At 34.5% G+C, this 26762-nt stretch overlaps 1 protein-coding gene across 4 annotated transcripts in view; it reads left to right on the forward strand.

The window, feature by feature from the left end:
- RBM27 (RNA binding motif protein 27) overlaps nucleotides 1-26762 on the forward strand; it is a 60960-nt gene that overhangs the window by 30192 nt on the left and 4006 nt on the right. For 2 of the 4 annotated variants that reach the window (XM_086413666.1, XM_086413668.1), the window contains exons 9-20: nucleotides 4188-4352; nucleotides 6206-6355; nucleotides 8360-8504; nucleotides 8927-9080; nucleotides 11292-11588; nucleotides 12894-13034; nucleotides 17442-17561; nucleotides 18437-18511; nucleotides 18652-18816; nucleotides 20380-20484; nucleotides 20597-20788; nucleotides 25367-25477. In XM_086413666.1, the coding sequence (XP_086269792.1) occupies nucleotides 4188-4352; nucleotides 6206-6355; nucleotides 8360-8504; nucleotides 8927-9080; nucleotides 11292-11588; nucleotides 12894-13034; nucleotides 17442-17561; nucleotides 18437-18511; nucleotides 18652-18816; nucleotides 20380-20484; nucleotides 20597-20788; nucleotides 25367-25477 (1820 nt within the window). The remainder of the gene's footprint in view (nucleotides 1-4187; nucleotides 4353-6205; nucleotides 6356-8359; nucleotides 8505-8926; nucleotides 9081-11291; nucleotides 11589-12893; nucleotides 13035-17441; nucleotides 17562-18436; nucleotides 18512-18651; nucleotides 18817-20379; nucleotides 20485-20596; nucleotides 20789-25366; nucleotides 25478-26762) is intronic. The other 2 variants (XM_086413669.1, XM_086413670.1) reach the window with 1 other exon arrangement.

Raw genomic sequence — 26762 nt, forward strand, 5'->3', positions numbered from 1 at the left:
GAATTAAAGTGTCACAGATACTCTGAAAAGGATTTAAATAATGAAATACAGTTGGAAGTGTATGGAAAAACACCTATTAAAAACAACTATTTCCTTTGACATACTTAAGCATTTTTACCCAAATTCAGAGTCGCCAGTTCAGTGTATGGTTTTGGGGTTTGAGGTTTTGTTTTGCTTTGTTTTCACAGGACAGAACCATTTTAAATTATATTTCTTTAAATTTGACTTGTTTCTTTTGCTTCTTTGAAGAAGATGTAATAGAAATATTTTGTACCTGCTAAGCTCCTTGTATTGAGTGTGTGAAAGATTAGTGGTAGAATATAACAGCCTAAAGATTGATTCTTAGGTTAAAGGCAGTTGTCAGTCTTCAGGTGAATTTACATAAATTACTTTTATCTTTCAGAGAATATATTTCCTATTAGCTGTGTACGATTATTAAAACATCATATTCTTAAACTTGAGATGCCTCATTTAATTCTGTGAAGTACATAACATTTTTCTGTGCACAGTCACAGATTTTGATGTCTAGAAAAGTCAGTCTATAGAGTCATATATTGTCTAGAATTTCTCTCCCTTCATGTGTTACTTGGATTTGTTTTGCATTAGTTGTCATATTGCCCATTTCAAATAATGTCTGATGAATATCAAATAAAGGTATTCATCCTAAGAAACACTTAAATGTCATTGGGATGCAGTTAGTAAATAAACTTTCATCCATTGTGTTAAGTATTGAGTTCCTACTATGTGCTAGGCACCATTTAGACCCTGAAACTTTAAAAAGTATGCCAGGGACCTTGGATTCTAATAGAGAGGACACATAACAAGTATGGCCAATAATTGGAAGGTATAGCTTTCTATTTTCTTCTGATTGAGCTTTCAGTTTAAAACTCATCTTAAGACTTTTTTTTCCCTTGTGAATACACTTGAAGACAAAGTCAGGAGAATTACAAAGAGTAGCTAAAATTTTAGTTTGAATAAAGACTATCTTCAAAAGACTAGAGTTAACATTGTGTGTGTGTGTGTGTGTGTGTGTGTGTGTGTGTGTGTGTGTTAGTTGCTCAGTCATATCTGACTCTAAAGAATGAAAATATTGCTATCAATCAGACATATAAGATACATGAATGACTTACAATAGGAGCATGAACTTAGGAGACTTGCATTTTGAAATTATTCAGTCACTCTACACTGATAAAAACTAAATTGAATCAGAATCTGAAAAAGAATATATGCACACACCTATATTTATGTTTAACTGAGTCAAATTGTACATCTGAAATTGGCACAGCAGTGTAAATCAAATATATTCCAATAAAAGTTTGAGAAAAAACTAAAGTGAATGAATCTAAATTATGACTGGCTTATCTTCACCATCATTATAACCAACTTGATTTTTTTAAACTTTTTATTATGGAAAATTTCAAATATACCTAAGAGAATAAACACTGTAGTAATCGTCATTACTCAGTTGCTGGTTTCAACATTTATCAATGTAATGATTAACCTTGCTTTATCTGTAACTCACTCCTGACTTGATTATTTAAAAACAAGTTCCAAACATACCATTTCATCTATAAATCTCTGAAAGATAAGGGATAAATACACACAATTACTATACTTTATCACAGTCCCAAAATATAACAGGTATTATTGTCAAGTATCTAATCAGTGCTCATATTTCCCAGTTGTATCATAGACATTCCTTTATATCTGATTCATTTGAAGCTGAATCCAAGCAAGGTTACACTTTACATTTAGTTGATGTGTTTCTTAAGCCTTTGAATCCATAACAATTTCTCCTACCTCTTTTTTTCTCCCTTGACACTTACTTGTTGAAGGAGCAGATAATTTGTCCTAAAGAATTTTACCATAATCTAGACTTGGCGTATCTTGCATCTGCTGGTGACATTTAATGCATTCCTCTATTCCCTGTTTTTTTCTGGAAATTGGAGATTTATCTAGATGTAGATTAATAGGGTCACATTTAGGGTTTTTTTCCTCCTTATTTTGCATGAATGTTGTACTGATGGGGTTTTGTACTTCCTACTGCAGTATATACCTGGTGTACAATATCAAGTTGTCTCCTTTCTGTGTTACAAATATTGATCACTGTGTACAGGTGTTTTCATCCTGATCCATCCTTTCAAAAAATTGCTCTTGGTTGTTTGTGATCCCTGCCCAGTTCTCTTTGCTTCATTGGGGGCTATAAAAATGTGATACTCGAGTTCTGTGATTTCTTCTACATTTATTGGCTGACAGTCTACAAAGTAGAACTTGGCAGTGTTCACCATTTGGTTAACCTGAAATGTACTTTTTACAGGAAAGACAGGATAAATGCTTCTGTCCTTTAATTTATCAGTTTTCAGAAAATGAGTTTGTTTCCAAGTATCTTCCAGAGGGACCACTGTACTTTTTCTAAGTATCATTATGAACTCATGGATTTCTAATGTTTGGTATATTTCACCCCATTGTGGCCTTTTTTGGTGTTCAGATTGGCTCTTATTTGACCATGGGAAGCCTCTTCATGTTGGCTTCTGGAGGTTGCTTTGTTGTATTTTTTACATGCTGGTGTTTGGTAGCCATCTTGCTTCTGGAGCATTATATGAAGGTGTACCAGACTCATCGTACAAGTTTTCTATCCAGACCTAGAATCAACCTTTTACCTAAGGAACTCTATTTTTCATATAGTATTTAGAGATCTGAATAGATGTTAAAGAAAATCAGGCCTCATTTGAATAAACAGCCATCTTTCTGAAGTGTAGGAATGCATGTTCTTTGTCATTCATTTTAAAAAGACATTGTACAAACTAGCCTTTTAGTTTCTCATTTACTTTGAGATAGTTATTAATTAAATACACATGCTATATGAAATGCTTTATCATAAATTTAAGCTAGTCATATGAACTGAAATTGTACTTCCCATTTTTCTCTTTAGCACATGACTTCATTCTGCAAGGAATTCTCTGCAGTATATCATGCTTCAGCTATTTTCAGATCATTGAGGATATGTTAGATTGCATTTGCAATGTAATGATTGATCTTTTTTCATGTAAATTTTGAAAAGATTGGTGCTAAGCACACAATTATGTGGTCCCCTTATACAATATGATTTGCCACCTTTTCTCCATGTATTGGAAAGTATACCATATCCATTTCTTCTCTACGTTTACTGTGAAATCAAGTGGTTGCTTTTGACTTCTTATTAAAGTGTATTAAAAGTCTTCTGGAATTTTACAACTTTATAACGATATTTCATCATATTAAAAAATCTAAATTTACTTTGTCTTGTGTCACATAGTGAATGTCTGACTTCAGATACAAAATATTGAGTAAATCTTAAAAATAGGTCTCATATGGAGTAGTAAATGAAAAAGATACTATTAAATAACCAACCAAAGAGAGGTTTTGCTCCTTGATACCTTGTCTTTTTTAATCTTGTTCTATATAATTTGGCTTCATTGTTTCTGCCATTTTTGCATCTATAAATTCTAAATGTGCTTTCTTTCCAAAAGTGGTCTGTAATATCTGAGATATTTTATGTGTACAGTGGCTAGTCTGTTCCTGTGGGATTTTGTCCTCTTGTCTGTTTGTTGTCCACCTACTTACAGGATAGCAGATTTTCACTGTCTTTATGTTTTTCTTTTGAATGTTTCTTATTCTCTGTGAGAGTATGCTTGTGGTGGGTATTTTTTTTTTTTTTAATTCCTTTATTACGTGTTTTTTTTTTTTCTGCTCCCAGATAGGGGAATAGTTTGTGCATACCTGAAATTATATGAATTTGGGAGGAGTGTTTTTATCTTTTTTAAATGGATATGACAGCTTTTATAACCACGTCTCCCTGAATATTAAACTCTACATGAATAATAGCTCAGGGCTCCTTTGTCAATAACTTGATATAGTTGATCAGTTTCTGGTAAGATCAGCATGTAGTTATTCCATTTAAGATGATAAAAAACGGACATTATGCAGTCACACTACCTAATTCGTACCCTTTCTTTATACCTCAGTGCATCCTACCCAGTTGCATGTCTCTTTCTTGAGTTAGAAGGAATATTAATAGCATCTTTCTCAAGTACTATTCCCATTGGTGTACTTTCTCTGTTCTTGGCTCAAGTCTCAGGAAGTAGATCATTACTTAGAGAAGCTTGTGACTCTCAATCCCAGCTGCCCTCCTGTTCTTTCCTCTGTAGGACAGCCCATGTACTCTCGTGAACATGGTGCTGCTGCATCTGAGCGACTTCAGTTGGGGACACCGCCTCCTCTGTTGGCAGCTCGTTTGGTGCCACCTCGAAACCTCATGGGATCCTCCATTGGGTACCATACCTCAGTCTCCAGCCCCACCCCTCTGGTCCCAGGTAAGCTTTGCTACAGATGGCCATCCACCTCTGATCTTTTGTACCATAAACTGGCCAACCTAAGAGGTGACCTGGTATCCTGATCTGCTCTCACAGATTCCCATTAAAGCTCCCAGGTGGTTTTGTTTTCTGTTTCTGTGCTCCTTTGGTTTGTCCCTAGTGCCCCTAGATGATTAGGCCTCCTATGTGTCTGTCATCTCCGGTGTCCTTTGTATTTACTTTCTGTGCTTCAGTAACTAAGGTCATGCAGTTCCTTGAACTAGTTTTTAATCCAGCAGATAGGAACAGTATCTACTTGAATGTTTTCTAATCAGTTATATGTTACAAGAAAAGCTAGGTTAATTTTTTTCTAAAACAAAACAAAACGTGGTTTTTTGCTGATCATGGATGAACATGTGTTTTTTCCCCTCTGCCCCTGTTGTATGGAATGACTGTGTATAATGATTTCTTGAAAATTCTTCCCTCCTATTGACATTTTTGAAGATACGTGGAGTGCTTTGAGGGTGTCTCATGAGGTTTTTAACATTTTTCACTTTGCCTTTAGATCTCAGTTCATCATAATTAACTAAAGGACCTTCAGTTTTCTTGGGGTTCTGTGTGGTCCCAGGAATTATTAGCACAAGGCTATTTGATTATATATCTTCTTTAAAACTTTTTGCAGCCTTAATGTAGGAGATTTTTCTATCAGGAGTACCAAATTGTATTAATCACTGGAAACTTTTTAATTATAATTTGCTGATCTTATACTCTGAATTACAGAACTGATTGGCTAGTAATAAAAATGTAAAAGGTACCTTGTCTTGTAGCTAAAATCTAATATGAGCCACAAAGGAATTTTTCCGTTAAGAAAAAAAAGAGCTGCAAGGATTTATAAATGCATTTGAGAGAATGTCTTCACTCCATCTTAACCTTTCTTTGATTCTGTGTAGGATGCAGAGGATGTTTTGGAGATGAACACTTTCAGAATGCTTTTTCAATGCTTATAAAATATTTATTTAACATTAGAATTTTAGAAATTAAATTTTTAGTAATTTCCCTGGTGGTCCATTGGTTCAGACTACATGCTTCCACAGCAGGAGCTTGGGGTCCATCCCTGGTTTGGAAATTAGGATCCCGCATGCTGTGCAGAGAGTGGCCAAAAAAAACCCAATTAAATATTCAGTTGTAGAGAAAATATAGAGAAGATGATAAAAATGTGTTGATGAGGCAGGTGGTAGTAAGATAATGATTACATTTGTAAATATAAAATTTAGCTTATTTAGCTGTTTGAAATACAACATTTAAAATATATTTTACATATGAAATTGACTCTTTTCTCTAGTTTAAAGTGCAAATAGCCAGGGACTTCCCCAGCTGTCCACTGGTTACGATTTCTGCACTCCTTATGCAGTGGGTATGGGTTTGATCCCAGTTGGGGAACTAAGAGTCCACATGCTGTGTAGTGTGGCCAAAAAAAAAAATGCAGATAACCAAGTTAATAGATTTATTGTTTCTCTTTTAATTAAAAGAATACCTAGAAAGTGGTGAGACATGAGTACAGAGGAAACTCAGTCTTTTGTATATGGTGTTTGTATATGTGAACATTTCTATTAAAAATGTGCAGTGAAGTTTTAATTATGTGATTATTATAGAGGACAAAAATGACATTAGGTAAATGAATCCAGAAACATATCCATAATTCAGAATGGATTTGCATGTCTGTATTTTGTGACTGGATTTACTCTTAATTCAAAGAGAAATACATGTGGGTTGATATAATTTTATTTGTTGAAGAAAATTCATTTTTGTGGTTATTTTATAATAAATTGTTTACTCTTGATTTTTACGTGTTCTGTTGTTTTGTTTTCCCTCAGATACCTATGAACCTGATGGTTATAATCCAGAAGCTCCTAGTATTACCAGTTCTGGTAGATCTCAATATAGACAGTTTTTTTCAAGAACGCAGACACAGCGCCCAAACTTGATTGGCCTAACATCTGGAGATATGGATGCAAATCCAAGAGGTGATACTGCCTTTAACTTTTTGTCATACTAAATGTCATTTGGGCATTTAGACCTCACTGAGGTCTAAAAATTCTTTATCTCTGAAGGATATTATGTAATGATCTCTCATAAATGTTTTTGAATATCTATATCCAAATATTACTTTAAAGCTTTAAGCAGAATATATTTATTTTTAAGTAAAAGTAATACTAATGTTGACTAATTGCTCTTTTTGTAGGACTTTAGGCTATTCTAGGCACTGTGCTGGATGTTAGATGTAGAAAGAGGACATGATCCCTCTTCCTCCAGGAATAAAATCATTTAATGGCCTACTTTGTATTTTAAGAGCTATGCTTCGTACTAATAACACAGAACTTAAAACACTGTAATAAAATTATTCTTTGACTGTTGTTAGTGTTCATGATTATAACCGTATGTTAGGACCTTTATAAAGTATAGCCACAAATCTTAAAAGATTAAATGCAAGTATTGCTTTTAATATGGGTTAATATCTCCACTCAAAACAAATTTGGTTAAAGAGTTTGATGAGATTCCGGTTTCTTACTTATTATAGTCAGATTTCTGGTATTTAATTTCAGTTTGAATGATTGGCCATGGGCCATCCTGATAATATTTTCCAGATTTACTTATCTGGTAGACATTTTCCTGTTCTTACCTACTTATCCTGATTCTGTTTACTGTTCTTTACTTCCGTTAATAGTACTATTGCCACTACAGGTGAACTCTACAAGACTAAACCAAATGCTTTTTAATACATTATTATCTCTCGTATTTCTTACCACCAACTCTTAAATGAGGTACTATTAATATTTTTACTCTTCTTTTTACAGTTAAAGACACTCAGGCCAACTAAGAGAGGCTAGATTAATTAGCTCATTAATCTTAATTCCAAAGAATAGGCTCTTTCTTTCTGTGCTATAAGGCATATATTGTTACCAAATTAGTGGGAAGATCATGGGTTTCAGCCCCACAGTTGTTATTCTTTGCTATTAATTTTACTTTTGGTGGAGTTGCTAAAAGTCATGAAGAATACTCAGAATGTAACATGTGTAGTTTTGCGTCGGTATTTGCTTTTTTTGTTCAGCATACCTCTTTCCACTGACAACCTGTTGTAAGGTCAGTGTGTTAATACAGTGTTGGGTTGGTGAAAGTTAATATCTTATGGAAAATCCCAAACAAACTTTATGACCAACCCAATATTTTATTAGTCCTAACTATTGTGAATGAAATGTGTTAATTTATAATACTAGCTTTGAATTTTCCTTTCAGCTTTTAAGTTTGAATAATTATGAAGCTACAAATCAGAAGTGCGATAAGCACCTAGATACTTTGACTTAGATTCACCAGTTGTTAAGGTTTTATCAGCTTTGGGCATGAATGCTCACTTGTGTGCACTCCTCTCTCCTTCCTTCCCTCTCCCTTTACATTTTTTTTCTTGAATCACTTGAAAGTAAATTTTGGAGATTAGTCTACATCTGAGAAAAAGACATAGTACTATATAATCACAATATTGCCACATATAAGAAAATCGTAATTTCATAGTAATATCCTATCCATGTGAACCTCTTATTGAATCATATAAGAAGATAAATATTCCACTCTGTTTATGATCTAATAAATTTGATCACTTACCTAGAGCAGTAATTGTTTAGCTTTCTGTTGTAAAGTAAATAATTTGTAGAGTGGTACTTTGGCATCAGGTTAAGTATCTCATTCTCCAACACTGTTAAACTGATTTTTTTTCCCCTTTCCATTTATGATCCTAGCTTGACTCAGTCATTAGAGTTGGCTAGGACTTTTTAAACATATATATTGTATCTTTAAAAAAGGAGGAAAGGGAGGCAATTGATAATTTATTCTTACTGTTAAACATTTCTGAAAAGGAAGTGGTAGTATTAGGTACTATTCACAGTGATTTTTAACTTTTGGACTAAATATTTTAATCATTTGAAATTCCCCAAATATAATGCATTGCCAGTAATGTTAATTTTTGTTTTCAACAGCTGCTAACATTGTCATCCAGACTGAACCACCGGTTCCTGTTTCAATTAATAGTAACATAACCCGAGTAGTTCTTGAACCTGATAGCCGGAAAAGAGCTATGAGTGGTTTGGAAGGGCCACTCACGAAGAAACCTTGGTTGGGAAAGTAAGAGAATTTGCCTATTAGTAACATCTAATTGATGTTTTTGGCTTTTTGCTTGCATTAGTAAATTTGTAGAATTGAGTTGTCATTAATATTAATTTTCATTCTATGTGTATCAAAGCTAAGGTTCCCAGAGGCATCATTAGTATGTCTTATATATTAAAAAGTCAACAGAATATTGATAACAGATATTAATAATTTCTAGGCCTAGCCCAGTTTTATAATTATTGAGACATCAGTCTTTCTTTGCACCTGTTCTCTTCTTATGTAATAAGGATAATGTGAAAGTTACCTGCTAATATCTGAAGGATGTTAAGTGCTTATAAAAGACAGTTGAATAAATATAAACTTATATTCTTTGCTGATTATCTCTTGCCTAGGGCATAATGTAGGAGATTATTCAGATCTGTTAATATTCCTTTCAGACAAGGGAATAACAATCAGAGTAAACCAGGATTCTTGAGAAAGAATCAGTATACAAACACCAAATTAGAAGTCAAGAAAATCCCTCAGGAATTGAACAACATTACCAAGCTCAACGAACACTTCAGCAAATTTGGAACTATTGTTAATATCCAGGTAGGTGTGGCTATGTTGGTGACAGAATCCATATATATAATGTATTTTTTAAGGATTTATTTCTTTTTGGCTGCACTGGGTCTCCATTGCTGTGTGGGGCTTTCTCTTGTTGTGTAGGTCTCTTTGTTGTGGTGTGCAGGTTTCTCCTTGTGGTGGCTTCTCTTGTTGTGAAGCACAGGCTCTAGGTACATGGGCTTCAATAGTTGTGGCACCTGGGCTTAATAGTTATGGTACATGGGGTTAGTTGCTCTGTGGCATATAGGATCTTACTGGACCAGGAATCGAACTTGTGTTCCCTGCATTGGCAGGCAGATTCTTAACCACTAGACCATAATGTATCTTTGGAAACAGCTCACTTTTGCTTAAGCAAATCAGTGATTAGTTTGATCATCTCTGCTATGTGTTTTAAATCCCACCATGTATTTGTATGCCCAACTTTACATTGAAATTGTGCTGAATTTGTCCTCTGAATGCATTTGGTTTCTTTCTGAAACTCTTCCTGAAAGACATTGGGCTGGTTATTGTATCTTTGTTCATAGTTTTATGTCTGGACAAATGACTTTTTTTACCTGCTTTAGTATTCTAACTAGGTAGTGAGATTTTTGGTAGTTTCTAAGATTGTATTTTTGTCTACTGAACTGGCTTTTGTGAAATATTAATTGATTAAACATGGTTCTAATTGTGAGAATTTTAGATACTAAAATTTAACATCAGGTAAATCATAGCTTTTATATTTTGCTATGTGCTTGCGAAGTTTTTGAATTTACCAATTTGGTGGTTGAGTGTTTTGCTATAATTGAGGGTAATAAGTAGAAGATGTGTTTAAATTGGTATTTCAGTCAGTTTACTTAGTGTTGCCATCAAATCAAAATATAGTTTACCTATCTCTTAACTACCTTTTTTCTCTTAAATTGTTCTAGGTCATTATTCTTTATGGCATTTAGAAAAAATAGGTAGCTTAATGTAGATGAGTATATTAGTCTGCTTGGGTTGCTATAATAAATACCATAGCCTGGAACCCAAGGTACTAGCCTATATGGATCTTGGTTTGCAGATGGCACCTTCTTGCTGTGTGCTTACGTGTTGGAAGGAGAGGGAGGGTAAGAGACAGAGATCTCTTCCTGTAAATTCACTCGTCCTGTCTGATTAGGGTCCTGTCCCTTAGATACCATTTAACCTTGTTTACCTCCTAAAAGCCCTGTGTCCAGAGGCAGTCACACTGGGGGTTAGGGCTTCAATGTATGAGTTTAGTGAGGACATAATTCAGTCCATAGCAGTAGGCCATAATTTATATAAACACTATTCTCTGGGGAAATTTACTTTTTTTTTTTTTTTTAATAGAAACAATGCTATGGTAAGGCTCTTTCTGGATAAACTTTTTTTTTTTTTTAATGACACATTGCTGAAATTAAGGAAATTTTAAAACTTTATTTGAACAGCCAAATTGATACTCCCAAATGCAATTTATGAGGCCTCATCAAAACTATAATACAGATCCATTAAAAATTTTTAGACCAGTTTCATAAGTGAAAAATCGTACTTACTTGAATTTGCTTTGTTTTTATTCCTACGTAGACTCTAATTTATATACACCATTTGCAGTACTTTTGCATTTACCTATCCACTGTCTTTGCTCATTTTTTTAAGTGAAGGCAGTATAATAATGCTTTTCCAAACCTTTGCTTGTTATATATATTAAAATTACTTTTTCATTTTGTCATTTGTTTTGTTTTTGGCTTGTTTGGACTGACAGTGGTTTAAGATTTTATTTGGTCAAATCTGCTGTTTGTCTTTATGGTCCTGCGTTTATAGATGTGTTGTAAAAAGGCTTTCCAGACCTTCAGAGTATACAGATATTCACTTCTTCTCCCTGGGTTTTTGTGGGTTATTTTGTTTGTTTATTGTAAAACATTTTCTGTCTCTGAAGTTTATTTGGATGTAAGATATCAGGAAGGAATTATTATATCTTTTCTCAAGTGGTTATGTAACATCACTAGGATTATTTATTAAATGATCTAGTATTCGTTCATATATAATATTGAAATACATATGTTACCTTATAAGAGATAACTATCTTTATTTACATATACTTCACAATGGATTTCAGCAGGCTGTTTTCTGCTTTTGAATTCTTTATCAGTAATTTATATATTTACTTGCCTATCATCACTCATTTCTGTGTTTTGTTGTTGCTATTGTTTTTTCTTATAGGTTGCTTTTAAGGGAGATCCAGAAGCAGCCCTCATCCAATATCTTACTAATGAAGAGGCCAGAAAAGCCATTTCTAGTACTGAAGCAGTTCTAAACAACCGATTCATTCGAGTCCTATGGCACAGGGAAAATAATGAGCAACCAGCACTACAGTCTCCAACACAGCTACTCCTGCAGCAACAACAAACACTTAGTCATCTGTCACAGCAGCACCATCACCTGCCACAGCACCTTCATCAGCAGCAGGTGCTGGTGGCCCAGTCTCCTCCCTCATCAGTACATGGAGGGATTCAGAAGGTAATCTGGGGTTCACAGGGAATTAAAGGTCCTTTTGGCCTATCCTCTAGATCATTGTTTCTCAATTTGTTGTCTTTGGTCTTCTACATCAGAGCCAGCCAGTTTGGTTTGTAGGCCAGCAGCATCTGATCTCCTAGGAGCTTATTAGACATGTAATTTTGGGCTTCACCTCAACTTACTGAATGGGTAGGGCTCAGTAATCTGTTTTAATAGGCTGTCCATATGATTTTTAGGTACCTTGAAGTTTGAGAAGCACTGTGCTAGAATCACATACCTGGGTGCACATTTTTGGGTCTTACCTTCTCAGATCTACAGAGTCAGTCTCTAGGTACAAGGCCCATAAATCTTCATGTTTAAGAAATACCATCTTCTCAACACTCAGTTACAATAACCATCCACCACTGAACAACCCTGAATCTAGAACAACTTCTTTGTTTTGTGTTAGAATCAATCACTCTTATACCCACCCTCTTGTCCTATTTTTTCTCATATAGAAATATTCTGTTTCTTTGAAAACTGAAATGGGAGCCCAGGAGACTGGGATTTTGTCTGTTTTATTTGTTCTATCCCTGGTGCCTAAAACAAGGCCTGGCACATAGTGCTCTAAACATATTTGAATGAATAGATGAACGAAGGAAAGAGCAAATCACCCTGCAGTAGAACTATTCAGACATTGATGATATTGATAATCTCCTAGGCATTCTTTTGTTTGAATTAAATATACTCAGATAAAATAAGAAGCATGTTCCTTAACAGAACCTAGTATTAACTCCATTCACCATCCTGTTTATTTGCAGTTAAGTTTTCATTTCTTTTGTCTCTGTCCCATTTCATGTTAGGTCCTGAAGGTAAAGGCTTTCCCTAGGTGTTGGCTAAATGGTGTATAAAAGTAATACAGTCACCTCTGTGATCCATTAGACCCCGTGCTGTTAATGCAGCCTGAGATTGTATTATGTTTTTAGGGTGGTCTTATCACAGTTACTCCTATTAAACTGTCAAAACCCATAAGTCTTTCAGCATTACATAATTGAAGGGATCATTGAAAAATTACTAATTTTATTTGTGAGTACATACACATATATTTGCATTATGTTGTGATATATTTCAGACATCCAAAAGAGTATGGATAATAACAGTCATTTATATGTCTCCCTCTTCACTTAAAAAAAAAACCTTATAAATAATAGAAGCACTCTACCTTCACATTCCTGTGTCTTCCTCCCCAGGGTAATCAGTCCTAAATTTGTATCATTCCTAGGCATTTAAAAAACTTCTGCCACAAATGTATTTATTTTGTATATGCAGATAATGAGCAAACCACAGACATCAGGGGCATATGTTCTTAATAAAGTTCCTGTGAAACATCGTCTTGGACATGCCAGTGGTAACCAGAGTGATGCAGCACACTTGTTGAATCAGTCAGGTGGTGCTGGAGATGATTGCCAGGTATATATTTCTGTGAACCTTTGAATATATTTAGAATTGGAGTTGTTCAGTGACACAAAGAAATTAACAGATTGATTATCACCCAGATTTGTAATGTCTTCGTTCTTCAATCAAGATAGTTGTGACATCTAATTTTAAATTTGGCTGGTCAACTTCCCTAAATTTCAGTGATTGAGCCAGAAATTTGCTAAATTTTCTTTCCCTATTCAAAGCTAAGTGGGAATTTGAGAATTTTAGCCATTTATTAATAGATGTCTTTATTAATCCATTTCTTTAATCATTTGTCATGTTTAATTAACATGATGAAGGGGATTCAGTCATAATCAATTGAAAAGTCAAATTTTGAAATACGTTTTTAACTAGTTTCCTTTGCTTTTGAAAATATATCTATATGGCTACTCTCTAGAATGGTGATTGTTTTTTCCCAAGAGAGCTAGGAAAACTAAAAAAGAACAAGTGGGGATAGCTTTCCTAGATATTAAAAACACTGTGAAGTCTGTACAACTCAAACAATTTGATACTGGCACATGAGAGAGCACTAAAACAAAATCTGAGACTGAGATTTATAGACTTAAGAATAGGGATATATAACCTCCAATTAAAATAAATTTATATTAAAAAAAAGAATAGGGATATATTATATGCTAACACGTTATCTGAGATCAGCGGGGAATGTATGGGCTTTTGGTGAATGGTATTAGGATGACTGTATAGCCTGATTGGAAAAAAAAATTAGATCCATTTTTAAAATTACCTAATAAACCAGGGTAATTTCTACAAGGATCTGAAATTTATATGCTGACAGAGATGCTAAATGGTACAACCCCCTTGAAATTTGGCATTGTCTATGTATTATGCTTTAAAATTATGTATGCATTTACTCTAAACCAATAATCCTCCTCTAAGAACTATGCCAAAGATGTACTTGTCAAACTATGGAAAGACATATGAGCAAGACTAGGAAACATAGACTCTTTTCAATAGTGAAAGACTGCAAACAGTCCAAATATCAATCAGTAGGCAATAGGTTACTAAAAATGTAGTACATCCACCCAAACGCATATGTGTACTTTGCAGAGGAATGAGGAGTATCTTTATATATACCATGAGGTGATTATCAGGATACGTTAAGTAAAAGAAATAAAATGGAACAAAAAATGTAGTCAGCCATTGTTAGAAAGTAGGGGCAGTGAACACATGTAAGTATTTGTTTATAACAGAAAAAAAGAACAAAAAGTAATCCATGTAATTTAAATCTTGGTGGTTACGGCAAGGATAGAGGAAACTAGACAACTTGAAAAACCTCCAGAACATCTCTCAATTCTGTCCACTAAAAAGGTCTGGAAACAATAACCCAGCCTGATGGGTAATGACCCCGACACTACCGTCCCCAGCATTGAAAGGAACCAGGGATCCTTAAAGAAATGTCTGTTCCCAAATCTGGGGCTGACAGTGTTCCAGATGAGCCCTAGAATATTTTGTCAAACCAGAAAGCAAAGAATTTGTCAAAGATCACTAGCGTCCTTTCAGAGAGTGAAAAAGTGTCATTAAGACTCTAGAACTCTTCACCAATTTAAAGGAAATTCAGAGGTCAGAGAAACATGTTAAAGGATACCATAGAATCCTGTGGTGAATACAACAGGATGAGTGACCTGGTCTCTTCAACAAGTGATTTACAATGATATGGAGGGACTTCCCTGGTGGTCCAGTGGCTAAGACGTCACACTTCCAGTGCAGGGGGCCCAGGTTTGATCCAAGGTCAAGGACCTAGATTCCATGTGCTGCAACTAAGACCCAGTGGAGCCAAATTAATGTTTTTCTTTATTAAAGCAAAAATATGGAGAGGGAAACAGAATTAGAGGAGACTTTAAAGAAATATAACCAATTATACTATATGGACTTTGAGTTCAGTTCAGTTCAGTTGCTCAGTCGTGGCTGACACTTTGCGACCCCATGAACCACAGCACACCAGGCTTCCCTGTCGATCGCCAACTCCGGGAGTTCACTCAAACTCATGTCCATTGAGTCGGTGATGCCATCCAGCCGTCTCATCCTCTGTTATCCCCTTCTCCTCCTGGACTTTGCTAAGTCACTTCAGTCGTGTCCGACTCTGTGCAACCCCGTAGACGGCAGCCCACCAGGCTTCCCCGTCCCTGGGATTCTCCAGGCAAGAACACTGGAGTGGGTGGCCATTTCCTTCTCCAATGCATGAAAGTGAAAAGTGAAAGTGAAGCCACTCAGTCGTATCTGACTCCAGCGACCCCATGGACTGCAGCCTATACCGTCCATGGGATTCTCCAGGCAAAAGTACTGGAGTGGGGTGCTATTGCCTTCTCCGTCCTGGACTTTAGTACATCCTAATTCAAATATGGGAAAATGTTTTGAAAATTATAATGTAATCTGGAGTTGTAAATATTTAATGGTTTTAAAGAATTGTTACCATTTTAGTGTGATGATCGTATTGTGGTTTTATGTAAAAAAGAAAGGAGTCCTTATCTTTTAGAGATAAACTGAAATACAAGGACTTCCCTGGCAGTTCAGTGGTTAAGACTCCACGTGTCAAATGCAGGGGGCATGAGTTTGACCCCCCCCCTTCAGGGAACTAAGATCCCATGTACCTCATGGTGAAGCCAAAAAAAAAAAAAAACAAAAAACCACAGATAAAATAATATGTGGTGTTTGTTATGAGGATATTGTTGGGGATTTAAATATAACAATGTTATTTTACATAAAATAATGTAAATTGATCATTGCTGCTTGGTGATGGATGCATCATTTTATATATATATATATATATGATTTTGTACTTCTGTTTATTTAAAAAAAATCATCAATACTAAAAGATGGGAAAACAAAAACAATCACAATTTTTGAAGTCACACAGTGCTGACTGACTCTTAATAGCTGTGTTAGATAATTGACAAGCATTGGTTTCCCTTTCAATAAACTCAGTTGCTGTGGGGATTAAAAAATTTTGTGTTGGTAAAACACAAAAGAAGATAAGTGCTCAGTAAATTATAGCTATTGGTATTTTTATTTTGATAAATAATAATGACATGAACATCATCTGTGCAGATTTCTACAGTATTTCAGTTTCCTATGTATTTAAAATAGTTTAATTTTTAGAGCAATTAAATGTTTGATTGAGAGAAGTTTTGTATTTGTATACATGTATGCATGTATACATGATTGAATTTTCTACAAATTTCTTAGTATTATATTAAGTGTTTATAATTTCTTAGTATTATACACATTTATCTGTGTCCCTTATATGATATATTCAAAGTTAATTTAAAAATAAGAGTGGAGTATGTTAGGGAAAACTTGACCAGAGAGATTATAGTATAGTATGTTGCCCTGGTATGCCTTAAAGAGGGGAAGATTGTCTGGAGTCATCTGTTCATAAAGGAATCTAAATAGCAAGATAAGCAGAGTAAAGGCGGACACCATTTTGCTTGTAGCATTAGATATGTGAGCTGGCTACTTGTCTTATGGTTGGTTGTAATATTTGCAAAGAACCTTACTTCTTAGGAGGGTTTGCAATTATTAGAAACATGGGTTTTTATTTGACACTTGTGGAAGATAGCTTAATGACATTAGCCACCCAACCCCCACCAAAGACCTCCACAAACACATCTTTAGTTGAGCAAGTTGAATTTATTATTCAGTGAGAAAGTATACACAGTGAAACCATGGGACCTGTCACTTAGAGGGTGTTAGCATGGGCTGCCATCTGTGGGGTCACACAGAGTCGGACACGACTGAAGCAACTTAGCAGCAGCAGCAGCAGCAGCAGCATGGGCTTATTTTAGCATTGGCTGTGTTAGGTAATTTGGGGGAAGGTTAAAAGAAAGAGTAGTAATGCTATGATCAGATTTCCTAAGAAGTTTACCTAGAAGGAGGGAAGACCAGAATTAGGCCAAAACTGTATTTGGTAAAGAAGCTGTAGTCATTCATATTAGCCAGGGTAGAGTTTAGTCATTTTATGGTTTGGGTAGTATTTACAGGTTTTTTTGTGTTTAGTCATGGAATGATTTTATTTTTGCCTTGATCACCATGATCCACAAGAGTGGCCTTGTCTGAAGTTCATGTTTAACAAGGGAACACTGAGGCCCAGCTCTGAGTGGCAGTCTGGCTCCTAGATGTCAGAAGTAGTTGTTCTTTTTCTCCCAATTAAAAAAATATAAAGAAAAGAAAATTTTCTTTATATTCAGGAATGCAACATTATTGCTAAAAAGGTTTTGTATTTGAATGATAATTGAGTTTATATATAAAGAACTTGTTTCATAAATGGAGTTTTAAAATGTAAAAATAGCCAAAACTTTACTCCTTAAAAAAATTTATGCAGTCTTTTTAAAAAATTATTTTAAGGCATTGCTAAGATTTAATCATATTTGTGTTTCCTAGATATTTCCAACTCCAGGCCATCCAAAAATGATTTATAGCTCCACAAACTTAAAGACACCTTCAAAACTTTGTTCAGGATCAAAATCTCATGATGTCCAAGAAGTTCTTAAAAAGAAGCAGGTAACAATCTTGATTTTTCCTCTCTTCAAAAGGAAAGGATCTATTGAATTCTTAAGTGATTGTATTAATAACTTGAACAATTCAGTGTTGTTATGGAACTACTATAATGTTTATTTAACTGCTGCTTGATGCATTGTATACTTGAAAAATGTTTTGCAGTTAGTTGCCTTAGTACCTACATCAAGCACAAGGAAAGAATTTTTTTTTCTATATAAAAATTAAAGACACTGAGTGAGTTGACCTTTTTTTTCTTTTTTTCCTGCAAGGGAGAGAAAAGGGCGAGAAACATATTTTTGTTTCATTATTTTCTCTTAATTTCTGTCTGGCTTTGTACACTAGATAAAGTTTCACATGAAGTATAACAATTATCATTTTAGATTTAAACTCACATAGTTTTTCAAATAAAATAGATGTTTATATATATATTATCTAAGTATAATTAAAGATTTAATTAACAGAGGGGTCAGAGACAACATTTTCCAGATAGATTTTGCTATAATTTCTAACCTAGAGCTGCATCTCACATTTTTAGACTTTAAACTTCAAAAATAAGGATTTGACTTATTACATGGGGAGGTGAAAACAGCTCTTGTTTTTCTTTGTGTATGCATTCAGGTCTTTTAAGTGAATAAACCTCATAGATACTGCTAATTTGTGTTCAGTATTTGAAATGTTAAAGTACAATTAAATTTAAAAAACCTTTAAAATAGGTTTAAAGGTTTCATATCTGGTCAGCTATTTTTTGATTAGGAGGAAGGGCTGTCTTGTGTAAGGGATGACTCATGGGAGATGAGTTGAGATTATAGTAGCCTTATGTATCATTGGCAAACTTCTAAGGAAAAAATTAGTAATGAGAAACTTACCTGTCCATACAGGAAGCAATGAAGCTACAACAAGATATGAGGAAAAAGAGGCAAGAAATGTTAGAGAAACAAATAGAATGCCAAAAGGTAAGACAAACATTCATTATTTGCTTGCTGGAATTGATGTACAGAATGAATTTTCCAAAGATACTCCCCCCAAAATCTTCAAGGTTATTTGTATTAGAATTTACTAAGCATAGTTTTACTTTTTTTTGTTTATTTTATAGATGTTAATATCCAAGCTAGAAAAAAACAAAAACATGAAACCAGAAGAGAGAGCAAATATAATGAAGACTTTGAAAGAGCTTGGAGAAAAGATCTCACAATTGAAAGATGAGTTAAAAACATCTTCTGCAGTCTCCACACCATCTAAAGTAAAGACAAAAACAGAGGTAATTGCATTTTTCTTTCAGTATAGGCTTATTGAACATTTGTGGTGTGCTTGGCAACTTTGAAAGTACAGTGGAACCTTAAGTGACTAGTGTGAGACACTAGCAACAATTTTTTTTTAATATTTCTGTAAATGCTATGTACTCCCTTTGAAAGAAATGATACTACCCAGTTTGAACAAAGATATATTTTTAACTGAAATGTTTTTGTTCTTCATGCTGAGGATGTAACTGCTAGAGTGATGACAAGCAAAGAGACATTTCCTCTTTTCATCAATTCTTTCCATAATTCTTCAATTACATTGTAATACAGCTATCTTTTTTAATAGTCCGAAGATAGCATTGACTTTAGTATGGGTAAAAATATGGCTTTTTATTGAAAACAATAGTCAAAAGTTCTAGATCTATTTAAGTCTAATTTTGTTAATTTCTATTTGTTTCCTTACTGTAGGAGAATGTTTGCTTTTACACTGAGGTTCTATCATTATTCTACAGGTCTGTAGTAGGATTTTAGGTAAATCTGCAGCCCTTTGAGAACTAGAGGGCTTCCCTGGTGGCTCAGATGGTAAAGTGTCTGCCTGCAATGCGGGAGATCTGGGTTCAATCCCTGGGTCAGGAAGATCCCTTAGAGAAGGAAATGGCAACCCACTCTAATACTCTTGCCTGGAAAATTCCATGGACTGAGGAGCCTGGTAGGCTGCAGTCCATGGGGTCGCAAAAAGTTGGACATGACTGAGCGACTTCACTTGAGAACTGGGAATAAATTTGTCACATATATAGAATGTAAATTTTTATATACAGCATTATATTGCATTTGAAATGGTTTTCTTTTTTTTTTTTTTTTTTTGGTTTTCTGTTAGTAAAAGAATGTGAATTGTTTCTTTAAGATTATATTTTACACATTGTCAACTATAATCCAATAAAATTTTGTTTAAAATATTAACTTATGATTAAAAAAAGACTGCTTTTGCTTTTTAAATATGTAATAAAAATGTTATTTTTAATTGAAGCTTCCCCAATTATGGAAAGAACATTTAATTATAGAAATTTAAGAGAATATGGGGGAAGAAAATCTCTCAAAGTCACACCAGCTAAAGACTGATAATTTGTTCCTTTAAAAAAGAAAAAGAGTGGCAATAGTTATAGGGTTCAGATCTGAAAGCAATGATTATAACTGTTATATTTGTATTATTAGTGAATTTTTACCATATAATTTATTTTATACCATTGTGTTTCAGTTATGATGCTTTATTATGTGATAATCATTCTCAACTCCCTCATCTCAGATGACTGTTTCCAGTGTCTGATTTTTAGGCCATCTTAAGCATATTGTAATACTACTTGCTTATTAAGCAGTAATACTTTTTATTGTTATTACTGATAACATTATACTCTACATGTTTTCAATATTATATCTGTCAAGTTACTTTCCTTAAAACACCAGAAGAGATTTCATGCTTTCACATTTACCCAGAAGAGATCTGTGTCATTCTAAAAGTTTAATATTCTGAACAAGATTTTGTAAGTTGTCTAAAAAATACATTTTTACTCTTAAATTTTCCACAGGCCCAAAAAGAACTATTAGATACTGAACTGGACCTTCACAAGAGGCTATCCTCAGGAGAAGACACAACAGAGTTACGGAAAAAACTCAATCAGTTACAGGTTGAGGTGAGATTAAGAGGAATTACCTATTACAGTTAACATCTCAAAAAATAGTTTCCCTCTCTTTTCCAAGGTTTAGTCTGACATTGTATATTATATTCTGTCTTTTGTTATTCAGGCTGCACGATTAGGTATTTTACCTGTGGGTCGAGGAAAGACCATGTCCTCTCAAGGTCGAGGGAGAGGCCGAGGCCGTGGAGGGAGAGGAAGGGGTTCACTAAATCACATGGTGGTGGACCACCGCCCCAAAGCACTCACAGTTGGGGGCTTCATGGAGGAGGAGAAAGATGACTTACTTCAGCATTTTTCAGTAAGTTTTTAAAGTACTAAATGCTAACTATAAAATCATTGTATTCAGCATTTCCTTGCTGCCTTCTGGATAAATGTCAAATGTTTTATAGATTAGAAAATTAAATTGTAAAGTCATGGATATTAGCACATTCCTGTTAATATATTTGAAGGTCAAGAAGTACCTCATGCTATATTCCGTAATATTTCACATAAATGCATTTGTAGTGACAAAAGTTGCTCCAAAGGTGTATTTGATTTTTGCTTTAGGGTTTATTACATCTTTTACCAGGTGTTTACATGGCTTACCAGGTATCAATCAATGAAAATAGTCTGGGATGGAGATGAAATCCAAAGGAAAAATTTGTTAGAAGTGTCATGCTTAGTTAAATTCTGTATACAGCTATGACCACTTACTTTTAGACAAACATTTGAATAAATATTTGCCACAGGTAAATGTTTCTTTTATTTTGCATATATTCTCTTTCTAACCATTCATTAATTCATTCAGTGAATATTTTCTGAGTGTTTTTTGTGCTAGAGCATTTTCATATTTCATGCATGAAATAAAGTATGTATAAAATCCCATGTGTAAAGATGGGAAAAGTGAAGCTTAAAAAAGTCAACTGAGATCATGCAGGACCAAGGTGATAATACACAGTTTACTATTAACATCCAAAATCCCTATTCCTCAAACAACTTTTTTGAGAGAAAACATTTTCAGCCCTAACGGTGGTGAAGGAAATCTTACACAGCAAGACTTCACAGTATAGTTTCATTAGTTTGATGCCCATTAACCTTGTTTTGCCCTGGCCATTGGAGAATGCTAGCTTGTTATAAAATGTCCAGATTTGAGAGCCATCTTGGCTGTAGCCTGTGTACACTCGAGCCAGTTCTTTCACTAGTCTGACTATTATTTTTTTTGCAAAGTGGAAGATTGTCTTTAAGAGACTTCTTCTAGGAGTAAAGAAGGTAACAGGTGGAGGAGCACTGTACGTGTGCAGGGTGTTCTTCTGGAGCCCAGGTGAACGTTGATTTTTGTCCTTCAGTGTCGATTATATAACATTTGAATCTCCTTGCCAAATAGTTGGGCGTTTAGATCCATGGCCAGCTCTGCTGAGGTGACATTAGATAATATAAAGCAGAATTTTCATAAATTTGGCTCTGCAGAAAGTTTTCGTTAAAAAAGGAGGTTATCTTGTGAGGTAGGAAGCTGCTTTGCTCTATCCTGAGGGTTACTGGAGATGTATATGTAAATGTTAAGTTTTAACCCAGAAGTCATGCTCAATTGGCTCTCTGCCCTTCTCATAAGTAGAGTCATTACAGAGTATTTATAATAACCAACTTTTACATACATACATTTTTTAAGTCTGAAATAGAACACTCTGTGCATTATGGGACATGTCCAGACGTTTGGGGAAGGAGCAAAGAAAGCCAAGGCACACGAGGCAACTTAAAGAACGAGACACTACTGTTAGTTTTGATGGTGTTTTGTAGTTTGTTTTTTGTTTTGACAGGGTGCTATCAGACAGTCTTGAGTGCTAGAAAAAACTCTGATAAGAGGTACTTGGGCAGTATAGTGTGCTTTCTTTGGAAAAAAAAAAAATACAGAAATACATATGCCTGAGACGTTATTGAAAGTAGATTTGACAAACTGACAGGGCAGCTCTTCTTTGATATTTCATATCTCACAAAGGCTAAAGTAAAATGTATGTTTTCAGTATCCTTTCAGTCCTTAATGATTGTGAAAAGCTCATGAGTGGCTATATCTGAATGAAAAGATGGTTGATGGGTTTTAGTGAAGCTATGTTGAACTGTGTCTATTTGGTTTTTTTCTTAACATTATATTTCTGAGATTTATTCATGTTATTACATGTAACAGTAGTTGGCTATTTTTATTTCTGTATAGTTTTCAGTTGTATAAATATACCACAATTTACTTTTCCGTTCTCCTATTGATAGGTATTTGGATTATTTCCATTTCATTTTTATGAACAGTGTTGCAATGAACATTGTTTTAGATGTCTTTTAATATATGTATATATTTCTGTTGATGTAGATGAAACTATTGAGTAAACTGCATCAATTTTATTAGTTTAGATTCCCATCAGTGTTGTATGAGAGTTCCTGACTTGAACTTAAAGATGTTAAAATACATCTTTATTCTACTTATTAATCTTATTTGTTGCAAGTTAGGTAGTGGGAGTTTTATATTCTTAGTTCCTGGCTACATGAAAATTAAATTTCTCCTCTTCCTTCAATAATATTAATAGAAATATAATACATTTAATGCCTTAAAATTCTTTCTGGAGGATAGAACTACTGCCTTCTTTGGAAAGCAACCCAGTTAATACAGATTAAAATTTTTATATTGCTTTTTCTTGCTAGTAAAAGCAACGTATCTTTATTTTAAAATGGAAATAACAAAGTCTAAGAACTTAATAGTGAACAGTGACCTCAATTGATTAGACTGTATTATAGAATTGAACTTTGCTAAGAGATTAGAACTTAAATGTTCTAGCCCCCTCCTTCAACCGCCTCCCTAAAGGCTAAATTTGTGAGATATGAATGTGTTCATCAAAGGAGGAAGGGTATCTTTTCCCAGTGTTTCAAATCGTCACATTGTACACTTTAAATATCTTACAGTTTTGTCAGTTATACTTCAGTAAAACTGGAAAGAATTTAAATAATATAGGAATGAACAGAATACTGATAAAGTCTCTATAATTGGTCGTATTATATGTTAAAGGATAGAGTAAGGGATGTCTATTACACAAATTAGGAGCTTCCCTGGTGGTTTGGTGCTAAAGAATTCGCCTGCCTGCCAATGCAGGAGATGCAGGTTCGATTCCTGGGTCGGGAAGATCTGGATCATTCTGGAAACAGAAATGGAAACCCACTCCATTCCATGGACAGTGGAGACTGGCTGTCTGCAGTCCATGGAGTCGCAAAAGAGTCAGACATGACTTAGTGACTGAATAATAACAACAACAAATCAACAAATTACACAAGTTGCCTTGATTTCAAGATTTATTAAGATATAATTGACATATAACACTGTATTATTTTCAGATGTACAACATAATGATTTGATATACATATATGATTACTAAAATTAGTTAGTATCTGTCGTCACCTCACATGAGAAAAAATTTTTTCCTAGTGATAAGAACTTTTAATATCTACTCACTTAGTAACTACCTAATTTTGAAAAGATGGTAAATGTAAACATTTTGACTCATGGGACATACTAAAATGAGTAATTCTGATATTCATTTTAATATGTCCCACAGGTTTTTTGTTTTCTCTTATTGAAATTTGATGGGGAAGGAAAAAAATGTTTTGTTTTGTTTTGTTTTCTTTTTTTAAATTTTATTTATTTATTTGGCTGCTCTGGGTCTTAGTTGTAGCATGTGGGATCTAGCTCCCTGACCAGGGATCGAACCTGGGCCCCCTGCACTGGGAGCTCAGAGTCTTAGCCATTGGACCACCAGGGAAGTCCCGGAAAAAAATGTTTAGATGGTAGTAACAAGAAATACATTTGAAACTGAGTAATTTTACCCTGAGGTAGGTAGGATAGTGTTTGACTTTCCAGGTGGCTCAGTGGTAAAGAATCTGCCTACCAGTGCAGGAGACACAGGAGATCTGGGTTTGATCCCTGGTCAGGAAGATCCCCTACTCCAGTATTCTTGCCTGGAAAATTCCATGGACAGAGAAGCCTGACTGGCTACAGTCCATGAGACTGCAGAGTTGGACACAATTGAGCACGCTTGCAGAAGCAAACAAAAGCAAAACCGCAGGATCGTGTTTAGCATTTGTGGGATGCACAGATGTGCCATGGAGTGTTTGTCGTCGTATAGCATTTCAGGAGAGGAAGTGGAAACAGTTTATCAGATATGGATTGGGATAGAAGGGATGTCATGAGATGAATAGATGATTTTTAAATTATTTACATTTTAAAAAAAATAATAAATTACTTACATTTGTAGGATTGTACTCTAAATTTGTAATTATCAATGTGAAAGGTCAGTAATCATATTAAGGCAGTATTTGTTGTCCTCATCGTGATTTTTCTAAGTAGAATGACTGTATATAATTCATCTTCCAAACCAAGACAAATCTTAAAATTTATGTGGCATCAGCATTAATTATGGATTATCCTGGGAAAGCCAGACATGTTTTTCTAATTAAAAAGAACATCGCTTTTTCTAGCTCTCATTGGAGATTATTTGTAGATCCATTTTAACAGATTTTTTTCCCTTCAAATAATCATTAAACTTTTTTTTTTTTTTTGCTTTTTCCATGATCCAGCGGATGTTGGCAATTTGATCTCTGGTTCCTCTGCCTTTATTCAGCTTTATATCTTAAATATATGTGTATCTGTGTCAACAGGTAGATAGGCAATTACTTTATTATTTACATTGAAGAAGTTGTACTTCATAATATTTAAGCTCTGAAATTGGACTATTTAGATATGAACACCTGTCTTATTGACTGAGCTGTGCAATCTTGTGCCAGATTAAACTTTTAATAGTACACAATTTGAAGAAATCATTAGTAAATGTGAGAACAAACTCTTGTGTTCTAAAATCTATTTTAGCCTGCAAACCAAGGGTCAAAATTCAAAGACCGTCGGCTACAAATATCATGGCACAAGGCCAAGGTGCCTTCTGTATCCACTGAGACTGAGGAAGAAGAAGTCAAGGAGGAGGTAAATTTAACAACTGAAAATAAAAGAGTTGAATTAGATTGTTTTCCAGTTATATGCTTTTCTTGACATTAAAGTAAATAAATTTTAAAATACATAATGAGTTTTTTCATGCATGTGATTAACACTAGTCTAGAAGTTTATTAAAGAATCAGGACAGGTGCAGAAATGAAAAAGCTCTTTTGGGGATTATTTTCTGTTGTAGGAGAAACTATTCTTTAAAATTTGCATTTATTTTGGCTTTATTGGGGCTCTGGACATTTTTATTTTGGTAAATAAAGATGTGGATTAAGGGAACAGTTAAATTGTATCTGGTTGTTTTAGTTTTCACTTATTCAAGTTCCATAAGTAATAGATTTGAGTTTCTTATTTTCTATGTATAGTTCATTAAAGTGAGAGTGTAAAGAAGTTGGACATAAGAGGAAAGAATAGCAAAACCATGGACTTAAATATATAAATATTAAACAGCTTCTTAAAACAATGGGGACTAATATTGCTTTTTTACTCCTATATTTCTAGTTAGTTTCTTAAAATAGACACTTCAGGGAGCATTGCTTGCAAGTTGTTCCTCTTTCATTGTAATTTTGATTTTAAAAGATAGCAAGCATTTATGGCTGATCAAGAGTTTTCCTGACCAAATGGGTAATTAATCAGCTTCTTAAAACAATGGGAACTAATATTGCTTTTTTACCCCTATATTTCTAGTTAGTTTATTAAAGTAGACACTTTAGGGAGCATTGCAAGTTATTCCTCATTCGTTGTAATTTTGGTTTTAAAAGATAGCAAGCATTTATGGCTGATCAAGAGTTTTCCTGACCAAATGGGTAATTTTACCTACAGCAGAAAATTTTACAAAAGCAGAAACTTTTCCTTTGTTAAGAACAGAAAAATCTTGGTATTTTGGGAATGTCTGTAGATACTTTGTAATGTTTATAAGATTTTAGATTTTTATGGTAGATTTAGAATATCAGTGTCATAGGAAAGTTATATTCTTCCCTCACAAATAATTGGCTCTTAGAGGAAAAACTCTGGAGAAGGCGATGGCACCCCACTCCAGTACTCTTGCCAGGAAAATCCCATGGACGGAGGAGCCTGGTGGGCTGCAGTCCACAGGGTCGCACAGAGTCGGACACGACTGAGCGACTTCACTTTCACTTTTCACTTTCATGCATTGGAGGAGGAAATGTCAACCCACTCCAGTGTTCTTGCCTGGAGAATCCCAGGGACGGGGAGCCTGGTGGGCTGCCGTCTATGGGGTCGCACAGAGTCAGACACGACTGAAGCGACT

The sequence above is a fragment of the Bos grunniens genome, chromosome 7 (genome assembly GCF_055505025.1).
Source record: "Bos grunniens cultivar Pamir isolate PY7600 chromosome 7, Bosgru_T2T1.0, whole genome shotgun sequence".
Lineage (NCBI taxonomy): Eukaryota > Metazoa > Chordata > Mammalia > Artiodactyla > Bovidae > Bos > Bos grunniens.